This window comes from Salvelinus namaycush, chromosome 17, assembly GCF_016432855.1.
Source record: "Salvelinus namaycush isolate Seneca chromosome 17, SaNama_1.0, whole genome shotgun sequence".
Taxonomy (NCBI): Eukaryota; Metazoa; Chordata; class Actinopteri; order Salmoniformes; family Salmonidae; genus Salvelinus; species Salvelinus namaycush.
Window position 1 is genome coordinate 13618673 of NC_052323.1, and position 16477 is coordinate 13635149.

Sequence of the window (16477 nt, forward strand, 5' to 3'; positions counted from 1 at the left end):
TATCTCTAAGATGTTGAACACACATTTTCCACTTAGGAACGTGGCTATCTAGAGTGAAGAAAAATCAAGGCCACATGTTCAGCCCTCTCCGCTTAAAAACACAATTTGATAGCAGTGAGAGAGAAGTTGCCAGGTTTGTGGTTTACAAAGAAAGTTCATGTGTAATCTTGGCTCTGAGGCTTGTTGAAACGTTAATCAGTGGGGAATGTAATGCTGTTGCCTGGGATTTTCTTTCTCACAGACGTCAACAATAAGAAGATTGACAGATTGACTTAGACTGATTGAAGGATAAGTTCAGTTGTGTGAGAGGTATTCAGTTGACTAAGCCCGGAGTTAAATGAGTTTAAATGTGTCTTCATCTCTTTCTCTCCCTCTTTTCTCTCTATGTCTGTCTGCTATCTCTCCCCGTCTCTCTTTCTCTGGCTTTTAATTAAAAAGAGTCTCTCTTAATCTCATGCTCAACACACTCTGCTTGCTAATGACTTGGAGGGATCTTACCTCCCACAAAGAGAAAGAAAGACGGCAGAAAGAAAGGGAGAGGGAGAATGAATGAGTGAGTGTCAGCATACAAGTGTCTTTGTGTGAAAGTGTGTCTGTGTGCGTGAGTGTGCGTGTGAACGTCTGTCTGTGTGTGTATGTTTGAGTGAGTGTGTCAGGGTGTGAGTGAACGTTTGTGTCGGTGTGTGTGTTTATGCCTGTCTGTGTGCCTATGCCTGTGTGCGTACGTATGCTTGTGTGTGCGTGTATATGTGTGTGTGTGTGTGTATGTATGTGTGTGACTATGTGCCAGACCCCTGGTTGTCTCCTCTCCTCCTGTTCCCATAGGAGGAGGGCTAAGGGGTCAGGGGGTCAGCAGGGCCTGACAAAGGGCCCGAGCCGTCACAAAAGTCAGTGCGTGTGCCGGGAGGGGGGCTGGGGTAGGGGGAGAGTCACTTATTACCATAGTCCCTGGCCTGGCATTAACAATGATGGATCAGCATCTGGACACCACGGAGAGAGAGTGTGTCACTTACCCTCAGCAGGAGGGGAGAGAGGCCAGGAGAGGCCTGGGAGAGAGATGGGGATGAGTGGAAAAGAGGATGAGGGGAGAGGGGGTGGTGGGGAGGGGGGATGGTAGACTGTGTTAGACATCTGTAGAAATCCATCTGAATCGGTAGCCATCCATCTGCAGCAATCCAACAGCTGAGTGGTCTACTGAGATTCAAATAGATTCCCTTGCATCCATTCTTGGTAATTCATTGATTCGGATTGGAAACACAGACCATTGACTATAGTCTACTATTTAGAGCTGTGCGTTGACAACAGCGACAAAAGCCTGTCTGTGTCTGTCTGCACAGTGAGTGGCTAGCCAAACGTACAGCATATCTTCTGCATGTATGTATAATACTACACATAATTGGTATACCGGTATTAGGATATCTTCAACAGTCATGCCGCAAGGGAAGGGGGAGGAGGAAGCAGAGAGTGGAGAGATAGGAGAGAAAGAGGAGAATGAGATGGAGGGAAGAGAAGGATAGGGGTAAGGGGAACCAGACAAGGCTTAATGTGTAGTGATTGATAAGCAGAGCTTTCTAATGGAAATGAACACTAGCAGTGTAATTAGTGTTTTCTTTCATTAGTTGAAACAAAGCCATGAAAACTAGACCCTTCTGTGCTTTTCTCTTCTTTCTCTGTCAGAGAGTGTTCTGATGAGACTCTTGGGACCAAGCTATACTTGGAGTGTGTGTGTGTGTGTGTGTGTGTGTGTGTGTGTGTGTGTGCGTGTGCGTGTGCGTGCGCGTGCGCGTGCGCGTGCGCGTGCGTGTGCGTGTGCGTGTGTGTGTGTGTGTGTGCGTGTGTGTGTGCATGCGTGCCTTGAGTCTCCATCGAAGGAGAGCGGGCCAGTAAAATCAGATCATTAGCGTGTTTTGAAAGTTCTTTTTGTTTATCCTGCGCGAGCTCTGATTTGAATTAATAGGCTATTAGAACAACAATTAGCATACGCATTCCAGCTCTCTCCTTCATACACAGGAAATGGGTTGGCAAGTCCTCGCCAATAAAGCAATGCTTAGTAGTTTGACATTTCAACTTTTTGTCTAATGCAAATTTGCAAAATCTCTCTCTCTCTCTCAGACTAAGAAGTCATACAGCGGGATGCTTATGAATGATTCATCAGTTAGTCCAACGCTAAGTGTTTGCAGCTATAATGTGTATCTGCACTGCTTTTAATGTCCTCTCTCATCAGTGACGTTGGCTCTATATTTCTGCTCCTGTTTTCGGGCAGCTAAATCTACATGAAGCGTTAATTCAGGGGCTGTTGATGCTCATCCCCTCAGCGGGTTTGTAGAAAACACACGTTTCTGTTGACGCTCGAGACTCTCTGGCTGTCAGACCTCTTGTTTACTTTCAGTTGTACATTGCACTCACTCCCAAACTCCCTCGTTTTTATTCAAAACGTGTATCTGTTATTCCTTTATTTGTTTCTCTTACGTATCCGGAGAGACTTGTGAGTGCAGTCGAGGTCTGGTCAAGAAGTGAATACGACTTTGAGTTGTGGAGCTGTGGAACCCTGAGGTAAAATGGCAGAGTTGGCATGGAGCCAAACGCACCAACGCACCGATGGCCTCCCTTTAATGGTGTTTGATTAAAGCCTTTCCCTGGCTTCACTGACTTTAAAGACATACCCCAATTTCCTCCCTGGATCCTACTACTGAAGGATGTCAAATACATGTCAACCCTGAGAATCCCCCAGGGGTCATTAGCCGGCAAATTCCGGAGCGTTCAGGGTTCGTCGAGCGACTCAAACACACGCAAACGCACACACCACCTCCGTTCCTCAATCCCAACCAACCCGAGCAGGCAGAGTGTTAAGATAAAGCCCTGGTCTGGGAGCCATTATGCTCTTGTAGTCATAGAAGCGTCTTCCCTTCCCTACCAGCAGGATGGCTAAAAAATACAAGTCCTGTTTTTACTGTCTGGCCCGCTTAATTGGGCTCATAAAATAAGACCCTGCAGTGATAACTAACAGGGCCCCACCAGCTTGCTGGCTTTATAGGAGAGAGTTACACTGTGGTGACTATGTAGTTCCTTCTGAAGAGTGTGTACTGAAAGGCATTTCACTGTACTTGTGCATGTGACAATAAAACTTGAAACATGAAAGTTACTGCTAGATACTTAGTAACCATAAACAGAGCTCTGCTGTTTTCAGAGGTGCAGATTTGAAGCGCTTTCTTAGTGTTTAACCTTTTAAATGATTTATGAGTATTGACATGGCTTGTCTGAACTGAAAAAGGATATCACGGGAAATAAACACATTAAATACATCAAATCCATCCTGTGGGCTTCAAACAGACTGCAGCAGTTCACTTTCAATCAAAAAATGCATTGTTTCACAGTTTAATGTGTTAGTGCTGGGATCTCTTCCTACCCCTCAGGAATAGACTACAAACTGAAGAATAATGGTTGTGGCTAGACGTCACCCTTTAAGATAAATGGGTCCCAGGTTATGGCTCACACCACCCTAAACCCCGTAGAACAACAGAGGGGAATAATTTCTGCATCTCCGTGAAACGCGATCTGGGGATCCATGAGAGTTTCCAAAATTAGGAACACGTGGCGTCGGCCCCGGCAACACAGCCTGACGACGAGGCAGCAGCACCCCCCCCCCCAAAAAAGAACCTGGGTCTCGCCTGCATCACATCTGCCAAGACAAATAGATGGGGGAAGGTCTTGGGGGGACGGGGGAGTAGTAAATCTTCTCCCTATTGAATTAGCACCTCCAAAAATATGTCACCCCAAGACCCTGCACGTGGGGAACATTCAACACAACCCACATCGGGGGGCCATTGTTCACTCTTTCTCTTCTTAAACACATGCAGCATGCGTCAGCAAAGAACCACGACATTGTTACTGTTGGATGTTGCCGTTGCTTTGTCCTGGCTGCATGCGTCGATCCCCCATCTTTGAGACACTTTAAATAGGAGTATTGTGTTGGACTCTATTGAAATGGCACACTTCTAACGAGATAGCTGTAAAGCTACGCCGGATTTAACAGCACCGTCTCAGGAGGAACGAATGGAAACGTCGCAATCACATTTCATCACGGTATACAATTTATTGTTAGACGTGCATTATGCTTTATTAGCATTCGTTTGGAAAAGGGAAAGTGAATCTCTCTTCACTTAATTGTCACTTAACAAGCGAGCACATAAAGACAATTTGAAAACGCATCATTCTTTCTATTACGAACAACAAAGCCTTCCCTTTGTTCCACACCTGTTGGAACTCCTCTGAAATGTTGCTCAGTTATTAAACTGGGTCACGTCTGGCTGACACCCGATATCTTTGTCTGCGATATGAAAAGCGGGCGTAGATATTGTACCGCTTCAAAAACAAGTGATCGGGTAACAGCACAGCGTATACCAGACGTGTGTCGATCAGGGAGTGGGGCTTTGCGCCATCACAACATGAATGCAGGGTGGATCCCCAGATATAATCTTCTTCTAGGTTCATCATGTTGCTCATACTGTCTACGCATCAACCTTATATTCCTGTAGGCTTCTGTTGGCGACCGGAGGAGTCAGTTTGTGTTTGAAGCAAAATGTTTAAAAAAGCCAAGATAGTCCTTGAGGCCCGATACTTGCGACGCATTTGACAGCACTTTTCACTTTCTCAACAGGGTCGCTGAAAACTTCTGTCAATCGTGTCGATGCGCTGACAGGGAATCTCAGTACTTCTTTGTGCTTGGCATTCATTGCAAATACATCCCTATGAGGAGAAGACATTTTGAAAAGAGTTATTTGTGTCCAAATTATGCCAACAGATGAGACCGTAATCACAGCCAAGACAATGGGGCCTGATAAGGGACAAGTGGTGTGCAAACAACACAGCTACAGCATCTAAGCTACCAGCTACCGCATGGTTCAGCAGAGCTGTGGTGGGGATATTTTGTTATTTAGAATTCACCACTAGTGTCAACAAACAGCTATGAAGCAATACCTGCATTTTTACTTGTCCCTGTACTTACACGTATGTTCTTTATGGTGAAGAGCATCAGACGTCTCCGTGGTACTGTATTTCCCAGAGTGGCCTGGTATTTCCTCCTCTCTATCTCTCAGCTCACAGAGATGGAGCACGCGGCACTGTAGAGGATAGCAGGATATACGGTCATGGAAGATATGATGACTGTCCTCTCAGAGGTTTAAGGTCTGAGAGAGAGAATACGGGAAAGGGAGAAATAGTGACAGAGGTTGCATTTTAACTACACTGAACAAAAATATACATGCAACATGTAAAGTGTTGGTCCCATGTTTCATGAGCTGAAATAAAAGATCCCCAAAATGTTCCATACGCACAAAAAACGTATTTCTCTAAAAATGTTGTGCACAAATTTGTTTACATCCCTGTTAGTGAGCATTTCTCCTTTGCCAAGATAATCCATCCACCTGACAGGCATGGCATATCAAGAAGCTGATTAAACAGTATGATCATTACACAGGTGCACCTTGTGCTGGGGACAATAAAAATACACTCTAAAATGTGCAGTTTTGTCACAGATGTCTCAAGTTGAGCGAGCGTGCAGTTGACATGCTGAATGCAGGCATGTCCACCTGAGCTGTCGCCAGAGAATTGAATGTTCCTTTCTCTACCATAAGTCGCCTCCAATTAAATGTTTGATAATTTGGCAGTTTGCCCAACCGGCCTCACAACCGCAGACCACGTGTAACCACGCCAGCCCAGGACCTCCACATCCGGTTTCTTCACCTGCGGGATCGTCTAAGGCAGGGGTGAGCAATTCCAGTCCTCGGGGGCCTGATTGGTGTCACAGTTTTTCCCCAGCCCCAGCTAACACACCTGACTCCAACAATCTGCTAATCATGATCTTCATTTTAGAATGCAATTTGATTAATCAGCTGTGTTTGCTAGGGATGGAGAAAATCAGGCCCCCGGGGACTGGGAGGGAGTGCTGAGGAGTATTTCAGTCTGTAATAAAGCCATTTTTGTGGGGAAAAACGTATTCTGATTGGCTGGGCCTGACTCCTCAGTGGGTAGCGCCTGCCCAGGCATGTTAAATCCATAGATTAGGGCCTAATTAATTGATTTATATTGACTGATTTCCTTAAATGAACTGTAACTCAGTAAAATCTTTGAAATTGTTGCATATTGTGTTTATATTTTTGTTCAGTATATAAAGAATGGGCAAACAGTTAGCCTAGCGGTTAAGAGTGTTGGGCCAGTAACTGAAAGATCGCTGGTTCAAATCCTTGAGCTAACTAGGTGAAAAATTTGCCGATGTGCCCTTGAGCAACCACCTGCTCTTGTAAGTCGCGCTGGATAAGACCCTCTGCTTAATTACTCAAATGTAACTATGTAAAACAATACCAGATAGGGTTATCTTTGTGGGCGCTTCTGACTCGTATACAGACCTTAGAAAAAAGGACACTGTGACAGAGAGTCAAACACATAGGGGCCTATTTCAATGTAGACTATGTGAAGCTACTCGATATATAAATTCGAAAATGATGACATTTAGGATTTCCATATCGGGTAGGTGCTACAGTAAAACATGGCATCATGAATGAAATTGTGGGTAGCCTATGCATTGCGTTGTTATCTAGATAGGCCTATTTGCCCACTGCAGTTCTTGGGGAATTATATACTTAGGTGAAGTAATACTTATGTAAAACCTGTATTAGCTGGGGTTGTTTAATAACTCCACTAATTCCATACCATTCATTTGAACCAAATCATGGACACGTCTCAGACGAAAGGCGCAGTGCGCGTGCGTGATGTAAATGTTGATACAAGTTGTTGTAAACTCTGCGTCGGCCACCTTAAATGACAGAGGAGGCTATTGTAACTATTTATATGACCGTGTCCGTCTTCGTGTGAGACATATAGCCGCCCTGCTGCACGTGTCTTGTGGCAATAAACCCCCTAGTTACCACTGCGATTCTTGCTGGGGATGAATAACAATAAGCATTGTCGCGAGGCCACACGGAAGAGACCCGTGCTTCTCCCCCTCCTCACCCAGCTCGTCTCCAATCCTATCCTCGCGAGGGATTCGCGCGAGCTAACAGAATGATAATGAGAGACGAGGCGGCAGATGCTCGGATGCCTTTACAAACGCCCGCGACCCCGGCGCGCGCCAGAGCAGGAGCATTCCGCCGGCTGGCGCACCGACCGGGAGGGGGTGGGGGAGAAACTTTCCCTTTTGTGAGTGGCTCGCGCACTCAGCTCCCCCGCCGGGTTGGGTTTTTGGTGGGCCCCGGGGCGGCCTGGTTACACCTGCTAAGCGCTTTTGTCATTGGGATCTCCTTCATTTCAATGAAAGTTCAGCTCTCCCCTCCCCCATCTCACGAGGCTCCCAGAAGTAGCTTTACGACCCCAGTGGGCTGAATCACTGCACCCCCTTCCATCCACAGAGAGTACCATATGAGGATGCAAGACTGACTTCGCCAAAATAACACAATGGAACATTTTCTGAAGTAATATGGGCAGCCCTATGATTGACACCTAAAACAGCATTTAGCATGAAATTGCATCCAGAGTTGTGTTAAATGTTGATTTGGTATTTGAGATCATTTATGTAGGGAAGCTATTGGCAAGCTATAGTCTAGTTAATTGCATTACCAAATAGCCTATTGCTTTGAGATATTCATCTGATTATCTTACATATCAACACTGAAACGTAAATATCTGGCTTAGGCTCATTCATGTAGCCCACAGCCTATAGTTATTTTAATTGTATTGCCAACCACGGCTTAAGGCAAATTAGATGAAGTTAACTGTTTTGTCACCGCACCTGCCATCTAAACCCTCGATATAAGATTAACATGGACTATATTATTCTAAAAATAGAGTTCCTACATTTTAGCCCAGAGAAGAGCGTATCTAAATGTATTGAGTTTGCATCTGCTTTCTGCAAACATCCCATTGATGTTGTGTTTCCTTGGGTTGTATTCGAATTAAACCCGTTCTTGTTTAAACTCGAGCGGTGTTGGTCTTCTTCGTGGAGGAAATGTGATTAGCTTGCATTCCCCATTGCAGTAATGATATTTGGGCACCACGAGCTCGCCCGGGGTTTTCTCCGAGCGGGGTGAGAGACGGAGAGAATCGAAGCACCGGCCCGTGGCTAACATTGTTAAACGTTAGCGGGGAGTTTTCACCCGGCTCCCTAGCTACCTTTCACACAGCGAACGGGGTCATGTCTGCCCTTGTGAGAGAATATTTTAGGCCTATTGCTCTTCTGGCCTCCCCAGCGCCAGCCAAAAATGATTTGGCACCAGTTATTTCATTGAAAGTTTGAACGTTTATGTTGGATGCTGCGTTGAGAACCTTTTTACACATCGCCTAAAACAAATATTTGGGTCATATGTATGTTGTTCTAAGGCCACATATAGCACATGTGATGATCTTACTAAAATCCCCAAATCAAACACATACATTTTTTTTATTAGCTGGTAATTGTCTTTTATATGTATAAATGATATGTGCTGAATCATTAGGGAGAAAGCTATATTGATTTACAGCTCTGCTGAATCCAAGTCCATGTGTGCGTGCTCATGGGGCCAGATGGCAGAGAGCGAGCGCATCTCCTCCAATGCTTTTTTCTTTTCCACACGAGTCACTCCAGGAAATTAAAATGCAGCGAACCTCCGTAAATATGCTCCATCCAATTTTACAGAGAGAATAAAAAATATATGTGTTTGTCCATTAGGCTTAAATACCCATCAGTGATACAATAATATCTTAGTGCTCTGGTTTACCACATCAACTAGCTTAGTGGCAATTCATATGTGTCATGCTTGTGTCTAATTACGCGGAGAATGGGGCCAACCGTTATGGAGATATTTATCGAGGCAAGGTGCGACTAAACGGCATTAGATTATGTTTGAATTCCATCTGAAAGGGCGTTTAGGCTCGTGTAGCCGGAATTGACGTAGGCCTAATTATGGGTTTGGGTTGTCTGAACCTCGCGCAGATGGTCTGGTGCCTTCTTAAAGCTCCAGTTGTTCGTGTTTGCTCTCTGAGCGCGAGTTTGAGGATGCTAATTCGGCCGGGATTGTAAAGCAGTATTATGCACCGGGGGAAAGTGTTTGCCCGCGTGACCCGCCGCGAGGCCCATTTAGCACCAAGGAATCCTTTCGGAGATTCGCCACACGCGGGGCCCTGGTGGAACACACAATAGCGAGGGCGCGCAGAGGTCTTCTACCCTCACTCAGTAAAAAGCTAGATTTAGGGATCCACAAACCTTCACTCTTATAGTCTTCTCTACACACTGGTGGCTTGGAAATGTGAGGCTATGTATCCTTCTTATCACCATGACTTTAGGAACAAAATTGGTAACCAAATTGTATCCACTGTAACCAACTTGAATACCCCTTTACATGTTGTGTCCAATGTTACATATTTTGTTTAATGTTTTCCAGTTAAATATACGAGACAACCACATATACAATTCACCTTAAAATATATAGTGAATTTTTACTGACAGCTGCGTATAACCAGAGCATAAAACGCAAGCAGGGCTATTTTGGGGGATATTATATGGAATGTTAAAGTTCTTTGTCATGTTTAACGTAGGAAAAAAAACTGACAGTGGCACACGTTTGTGAATTGCAGCTATAACAATATGCGAGTGTCGAGGCAGCTTTGGGTCAATCTGGACATGTTTAAAGTTCTCCCTGAATAATCCCCGTTACCTATTGTTGTGGCACACTTCAAAACTACATCTTTGGGTTGGTCATCCCGGCATCTGGAATCAATGGGCCCTCTGTGTCGTGAGTGGACATCCTGGATGCAGCGAAGGGGCAGCACTTGATTTAGGGAGGGGTGAAGAGGAGAGGGAGGAGGGGTGGGGGAATGTTTTTGTGTGAGCTGAGGAAAAAGACGCAGTTTGGGTGAGGGGCGGGCTATCAGGGCCAGTCTGTCTACCGAGACGAGACACAGACGGCAGGAGCGCGCGACAGAGCAGAGCGCACAGCAACACAAGCGGAGCTGCGCCTTTTCTCCTCGCTCAGATTTCCAGACACACACTCACACACAGAGACCGTGTAAGTGGATGTATGCAACAGATCCGTCTACGATAGCAAGAAAAAACTGCATTTGAGTTGGTGTTCTTTGTTGTAAAATCGAAGCTAAAAAGAAAGCTGTGACCTGGTTCATCTTGGGTTCTCAAATCTCCATCTTTAAGTCGATTTGTGCGACTTTTCCCCGACGGTGACTTACTGGTGGGATTTAACATGCCCGACTTTTGAGAAAGCATATTTTTTCAGACCTTGCTCCTCTGTGGAACTGTAGCCCTAACCTGGGTGCTGAAGATGGGTGCCAAAATGAATACACCCAGAGTCAATATAGTATTTTCCACTGCACTATTATTATTTTTGGTTGGAATTATGCAGGACGTTTCTGGTAAGAATTTGAAATATAAAGTTTATGAAGAGCAAAAAGTGGGCACAGTGATTGCAAGGCTAAAGGAAGACGTGGCGGGTGTTCTTTCTAAATTACCGAGTTCAGTGTCCTTTCTGTTCCGTGCTATGCAGCGGGGGAGCACTCCGTTTCTGTCGGTTCGGGAGGAGGACGGTGAAATCACCATAGGGACCAAGATTGACCGGGAGAAGATTTGTGAAAAGAACCTCAACTGTTCCATCGAATTTGACGTTATCACTCTGCCTACTGAATACCTCCAGCTCTTCCACGTCGAGGTGGAAGTCTTGGACATTAACGATAACTCGCCACAGTTCTCTCGTGCCATCATACCCATTGAGATCTCCGAGAGCGCATCTGTGGGAAACCGGATCCAGCTGGACAGCGCCACGGACCCAGACGTGGGAGATAACTCCCTTTACTCTTATTCCCTGACACCGAATCACTTTTTCAAAATCGACATTAGGACCAGAACCGACGGTGCCAAATACGCAGAGCTTGTTGTGGTGAGAGAGCTGGACAGGGAGGTGCAGTCCAACTACCAGCTGCAGCTAACGGCCTCGGACAATGGAGTCCCCCCGAAGTCCGGCTCCACTTTGCTCAAGATAAGCATCTCGGACTCCAATGACAACAGTCCGGCTTTTGACGAGCAGGCTTACGTTATTAATCTCATGGAAAACTCACCACTAGGGACTCTACTGATTGATTTAAACGCCACAGATCCGGATGAGGGCACAAACGGTAAAATAGTTTACTCTTTCAGCAGTCATGTCTCTCCCAAAATACTGGAGACATTTAAAATTAACCCTGAAAATGGTCAAATCACTTTGATTAAAAAAGTGGACTATGAATCTACGTCATCTTATGAGCTGGACATTCAGGCACAGGATCTGGGTCCCAACTCCATCCCTGGACTTTGTAAAATCGTCATCAAAGTGGTGGACGTGAACGACAACAAACCGGAGATCAACATTAACCTGATGACTCCTGGCAAGGAGGAGGTGGCCTACATCTCGGAGGGCGCGCCAGTGGACACCTTCATAGCACTGGTGCGCGTGGACGACAGTGACACGGGGCTCAACGGTGACGTGGTGTGCCGCCTGCACGGCCACGGTCACTTCCGGCTGCAGAAGACCTATGAGAAGAATTACATGATCCTGACCAACGTGTCTTTGGACAGAGAGAAGAGGTCAGAGTACAGTCTGACAGTCATAGCTGAGGACCGCGGCTCTCCAAGCCTCTCCACAGTCAAACACTTCACTGTACAGGTGTTGGATGAAAACGACAACCCGCCTCGCTTTGAGAAGAGTCGCTACGAGGTCTTCAAGTCAGAGAACAACTCTCCAGGGGCCTACCTGATGACAGTGGTAGCGTCCGACCCTGACCTGGGCACTAACGGTCAGGTGACCTACACGGTGGTGGAAGCTCTGGTCCAGGGAAGCCCCATCTCCACCTACGTCACCATCGACCCGTCCAACGGCGCCATCTACGCTCTACGGAGCTTCGACCACGAGGACGTTAGCCGCATCGCCTTCACTGTCCAGGCACGCGATGGAGGGAACCCCGCCCTCTCCTCCAACGCCACCGTCCTCCTGACTGTGCTCGACGATAACGACAATCCGCCCACCATCCAGTCCCCACCCCTACGGAACCACACCGCCGATCTACCTCTCTGGAGACACGCCTCCGCCGGTCAGCTGGTCACCATCATTAAGGCCACCGACCGCGACACCGGTGCCAACGGCGAGCTGAGCTGCTCCATCGTCGGGGGCAACGAGGAGGGCCTGTTTGTGATGGACGCGCGGCGATGCGAGCTGCGGACCAATGGCAGTCTGGAAGGGGTTCCCAAGGACGTGCTGGAGATCAGGGTGGAGGTGCAGGACAGGGGCACCACTCGCCTGTCCACGGGGGCCCTGCTCCGCCTTTCCCTTCAGGAGAACATGGACATCCTCCCCCCAGACCTCCCCACGGGCCCAAGCCAGCCACCGCTGGACCTCTCCCTCATAATCATCATCTCCCTGGGGGCTGTGTGTGCCCTGCTGCTGGTGGTCATGGTGATGTTCACCACGGCACGCTGCAACAGGGAGAAGAAGGACCCACGCAACTCGTACAACTGCAGGGTGGCAGAGAACACGTACCAAAACCACCCGAAGAAGCCCTCTAGGCAGATCCATAAGGGAGACATCACCCTGGTTCCCACCGTCAACGGCACCCTGCCCGTTCGGGCACACCCACGCTCACCTTCTGCTTCGCCTGCCCCGGAGAGGGGCACCATGGGCAGCCGGCAGAGCCAACACAGCCGCCAGTCGCTTAACAGCCTAGTCACCATCTCCTCCAATCACGTCGCAGAGAACTTTGCTCTGGAACTGGCCCACGCCACGCCCCCTGTCGAGGTAAGAAGAAGAGAGAGAGAGAGAGGGTTTAATTTCATACCCTAAGTCCTTAGTGATGTATTACTAGATGGTTATATGAATATGTTTTCTGCTAATGGTAGTCTTTGAATCTCTTAAATGCCTTTGGAATAAAATAGACTACCATCAACTATGGATCTATAGAATAAAAAATGACTGAGTTAATTAAGCTTTGCCTCATATTATGGTGATATAGAAATGTAATCATGTTTATAATTAGGATTTTTGCGTTACATATTTTCTATTTGTGTGCCCCACGTTGTGTTATGTTCAGTACGCCGTCCCTTATTTCCCATGATCATCTCATGTTTTAGAACTCGTCACATCAACCTTCATCCAGCTCATGTGTCCTTATGCCTGTCTGTTCCCATCAGTATTCATTCATTCATTCATTTTCCCTTTTAATTTTCCCCTTTATTTTCACTTTCCTTTCTTTTTTTTCTTTTTTTCCTTCTTTTTTTTTGGATTGTAGCAAGTCTCACAGCTTCTGTCCATGCTCCATCAGGGCCAGTACCAGCCTAGACCCTGTTTCCGTGGCAACAAATACTCCAGAAGCTACAGGTACCTACATCTTAAAATAAACACACCCGAAGGGAATCAGAATGTATGTGTTTAAGAATGTGTGCATAACTCAGTAAGGCTCTAAGGCATATCCTACAATGCTTTACATATTCCTATAAAGCTTGTGGTGCTATTCCCTCTTAGGCCTATATGTGCCTTGTTCTATTTTAGGACTCAACCTTAAGAATTGCATGCAAAAACCTCCACTGCACTTAGTTTTGATACATGCATAAGCCTTGAACCATCCTCCAATGTGGTTTTCTATGAAAGTTCAACCATCATTTCTTCTCACCGTCTCCAGGTATGCTCTAAATGACATGGATAAGTTTAGTCTGAAGGACAGTGGTCGTGGTGACAGCGACGCTGGGGACAGTGACTACGAGGCAGGGAGAGAGTCTCCCATCGACAGGCTCCTGGGTGAGGCCTTTACTGAGCTATACCCCCCTGACGGCCAACACAGACCCCATCCACAGCATCCGCATGCAGGTATACACCCCTCACCTCGTTTCAAACCCGTCACCCCCATCACCACTCTCCACCGATCCAATATCAACTCCCTTCCTCTACATGTCCATTCTTTACTGACCTCTACCAACACACTGCATGCAGGTATACTATCCTCACCCCTTTTACAATATCACTCCTCTCACCCATCTTAGCCCTTACCCCTACACTACAGACCTCCACTGAGCTATCCCCCATCACACCACCTCACCCCTTCCACTCTCAATCACCCCTCATCCCCAACACCTCTGACAGATTCACTCCCATGCTGCTTATCAGCACAGTGACTGGGTGGGACTGTGGAGGGAGAAAATAGGGAGAATTATCACCCGTTTCTCTGATGAGAAAAAGCTCTCATCTCCTCCACAACACAATTATTTCAGAGTGCGATCAGGCAGCCAGGCAGGCAGGTGAAGAGGCAGGTTGGAGTGGTTTATCGACAGCTTTGAAAGGCGTTTTTTGTAAATCAGTCCGGTTAATCTTTCATCAGCGGGGGAGCCAATCTGCTGCCTGCCTGCATGGCCGCGGCTGCTGTTTTTCTAATGTTCCCCAATGCACTCTTCCTTCATCAGCTCTAAGATGTATTACAAATGGTCCTTTTATGGTAATGAGAGCGTAATGAAGTCCCTGAATAGTATGAGTGAATAACCAGCGCTCTTTAATGAAGGCTTTAACTTGGCATATTTGATTTGTCTAATTTATTCTTCAGAGATTTTTCATTTGAAGATTTAATATTGAATAGACGTGACATGAAAGGGAAAAATGCAGGCTTTTGAATGAGTAATAGTGGCCATTGATCTGGCCTAGTGAATTGTCCCGACATGTTAATTGCATGTTATAGGTAGTATGCTCTCGCCCACAGAGTGCTGTGCAATCTAATTAGCTTAGATTTCAACCCATGTTTGAACCCAGATCACACAACTGTGTATAAAGATGAATGGATATCAAATGTTTGATGTTATTAAAAGACTGTATGAAAGACAATCTCTCATCTCTTCCCTTCAAAACCACTCTCCAATTCTATGCCTGCTCATCACCATCTCCCCTCATCACAAGTCTATCAACAAAAGAACAGTAATACCCAGAACAATCTATGGTGTGTGTATGTTTAAATGCATGGCCACATGGGGCCAACCTTCTATGTATTTCATCTATGCAGTGCCTTGTGACTGTATCCATGACCATGTCTCTCTCTCCCTCTCTCTCTGTAGCGATGAGACTGTGCACTGAGGAGTGTCGTGTCCTGGGTCATTCTGACCAGTGCTGGATGCCTCCCCTGCCCTCCCCAGCCTCCTCTGACTACCGCAGTAACCTCTTCATCCCAGGAGATGACCCCCGCCAGGCCAGAGACCCCGAGCAGCCCCCACAGTCCTCCGACCCCGCCCACCCTCATGCCCAACGCAGCAACCAGAGCTTCTCCACCTTTGGCAAGGACAACCAGGAGGGGGCCGAGGAGGGAGAGGCGGAAGATGGGGGAGAGGAGGGGGAGGACCTCTGTGGAACCACCTCCCTGCTGTCAGAGATGAGCAGCGTGTTCCAGAGGCTCCTCCCCCCATCGCTGGACTCCTACATCCAGGTCAGTGAGACCCAGAAGGGAGGTACGAGTGTGGGGGGTGTAAGTGTCCCAATGACGGGGTCACTGGACAGGAGGAGGGGTCACTTGCCAGGTAAGCCCAGTGCCGCAGCCCACCAGCAAGGTGTGGCAGCGTGGGCTGCCAACACGCACTTCCAAAACCCCGGATCTAGCATCGGGCCCTCAGGCCATCCACACCCCCAGAACGGCAGCTACCACACCCTCAAACCCAGCACCAAGCTCAGCCCCCAGAACAACCACAAGAACCAGGTCGTTGGGCACGGACAGCACGCCCCCACCCCCAAGAACAGCCCTCTCCTCACTGCCCTGGTTAGCCCTACCCTGGTGGTACCCTCCCTGGCCCCTGCCCCTGCCCCCATCCCTGTCCCTGTCCCCCTCCCGGGGCCTTGCGGTAAGTGGCTCCCAGCCATGGAGGAGATCCCAGAGAACTTCGAGGAGGATGAGTTTGACTCGGTGCTGGGGCAGCTGGGACACCTGCAGGGGAAGAAGAGCGACAGCCGCCATGAGTTGATGGACGCCAGCGAGCTAGTGGCTGAGATCAACAAACTGTTACAGGACGTCCGGCAGAGCTAGACATTCTTAAATACCCTCCACTCAACACCTTTGAACTCTGACCTCCAACTTTCTGACTTCCTGTCAGGAGTCCTGCCATGTGTATGGAGGGGGAGCTGAGGAGTCTGGGTAGGAAAAAAGAAAAGAGAAACAAACTAAAGACATAGACCTGCAATTGTCATTAGAGTTGCATTTCTAACGTATTTGTGTTTTGTGAATGCTAAATATCCAAATAATGTTTGTATTTTCTGGTTTGGTACACAATGTACACAATGTGACTGTATTTATCTTTGTATTTTAAAAATACATTTGTATTCTTATATTTATTTAAAAATATGTATATAAACTTAATCAATCAGAATTATATTTTTATATATTGAATGCATGTTAAATGGGAGAAAAAAAATCAAGATTTTGACATGCAACTGAAAATCTACATATTTAATAT

The 16477-nt window shown here is 47.0% G+C and overlaps 1 protein-coding gene across 1 annotated transcript; it reads left to right on the forward strand.

Annotated features, from left to right (window-relative positions):
• The first annotated feature begins 10376 nt into the window (after positions 1-10376).
• On the forward strand, positions 10377-16050 carry LOC120061957 (protocadherin-18-like). Its single transcript, XM_039011742.1, has 5 exons — positions 10377-12800; positions 13324-13379; positions 13681-13865; positions 15095-15647; positions 15774-16050. Exons 1-5 carry the CDS (start codon positions 10377-10379, stop codon positions 16048-16050), a joined length of 3495 nt encoding a protein of 1164 aa, XP_038867670.1.
• The last annotated feature ends 427 nt before the right edge of the window (positions 16051-16477 follow it).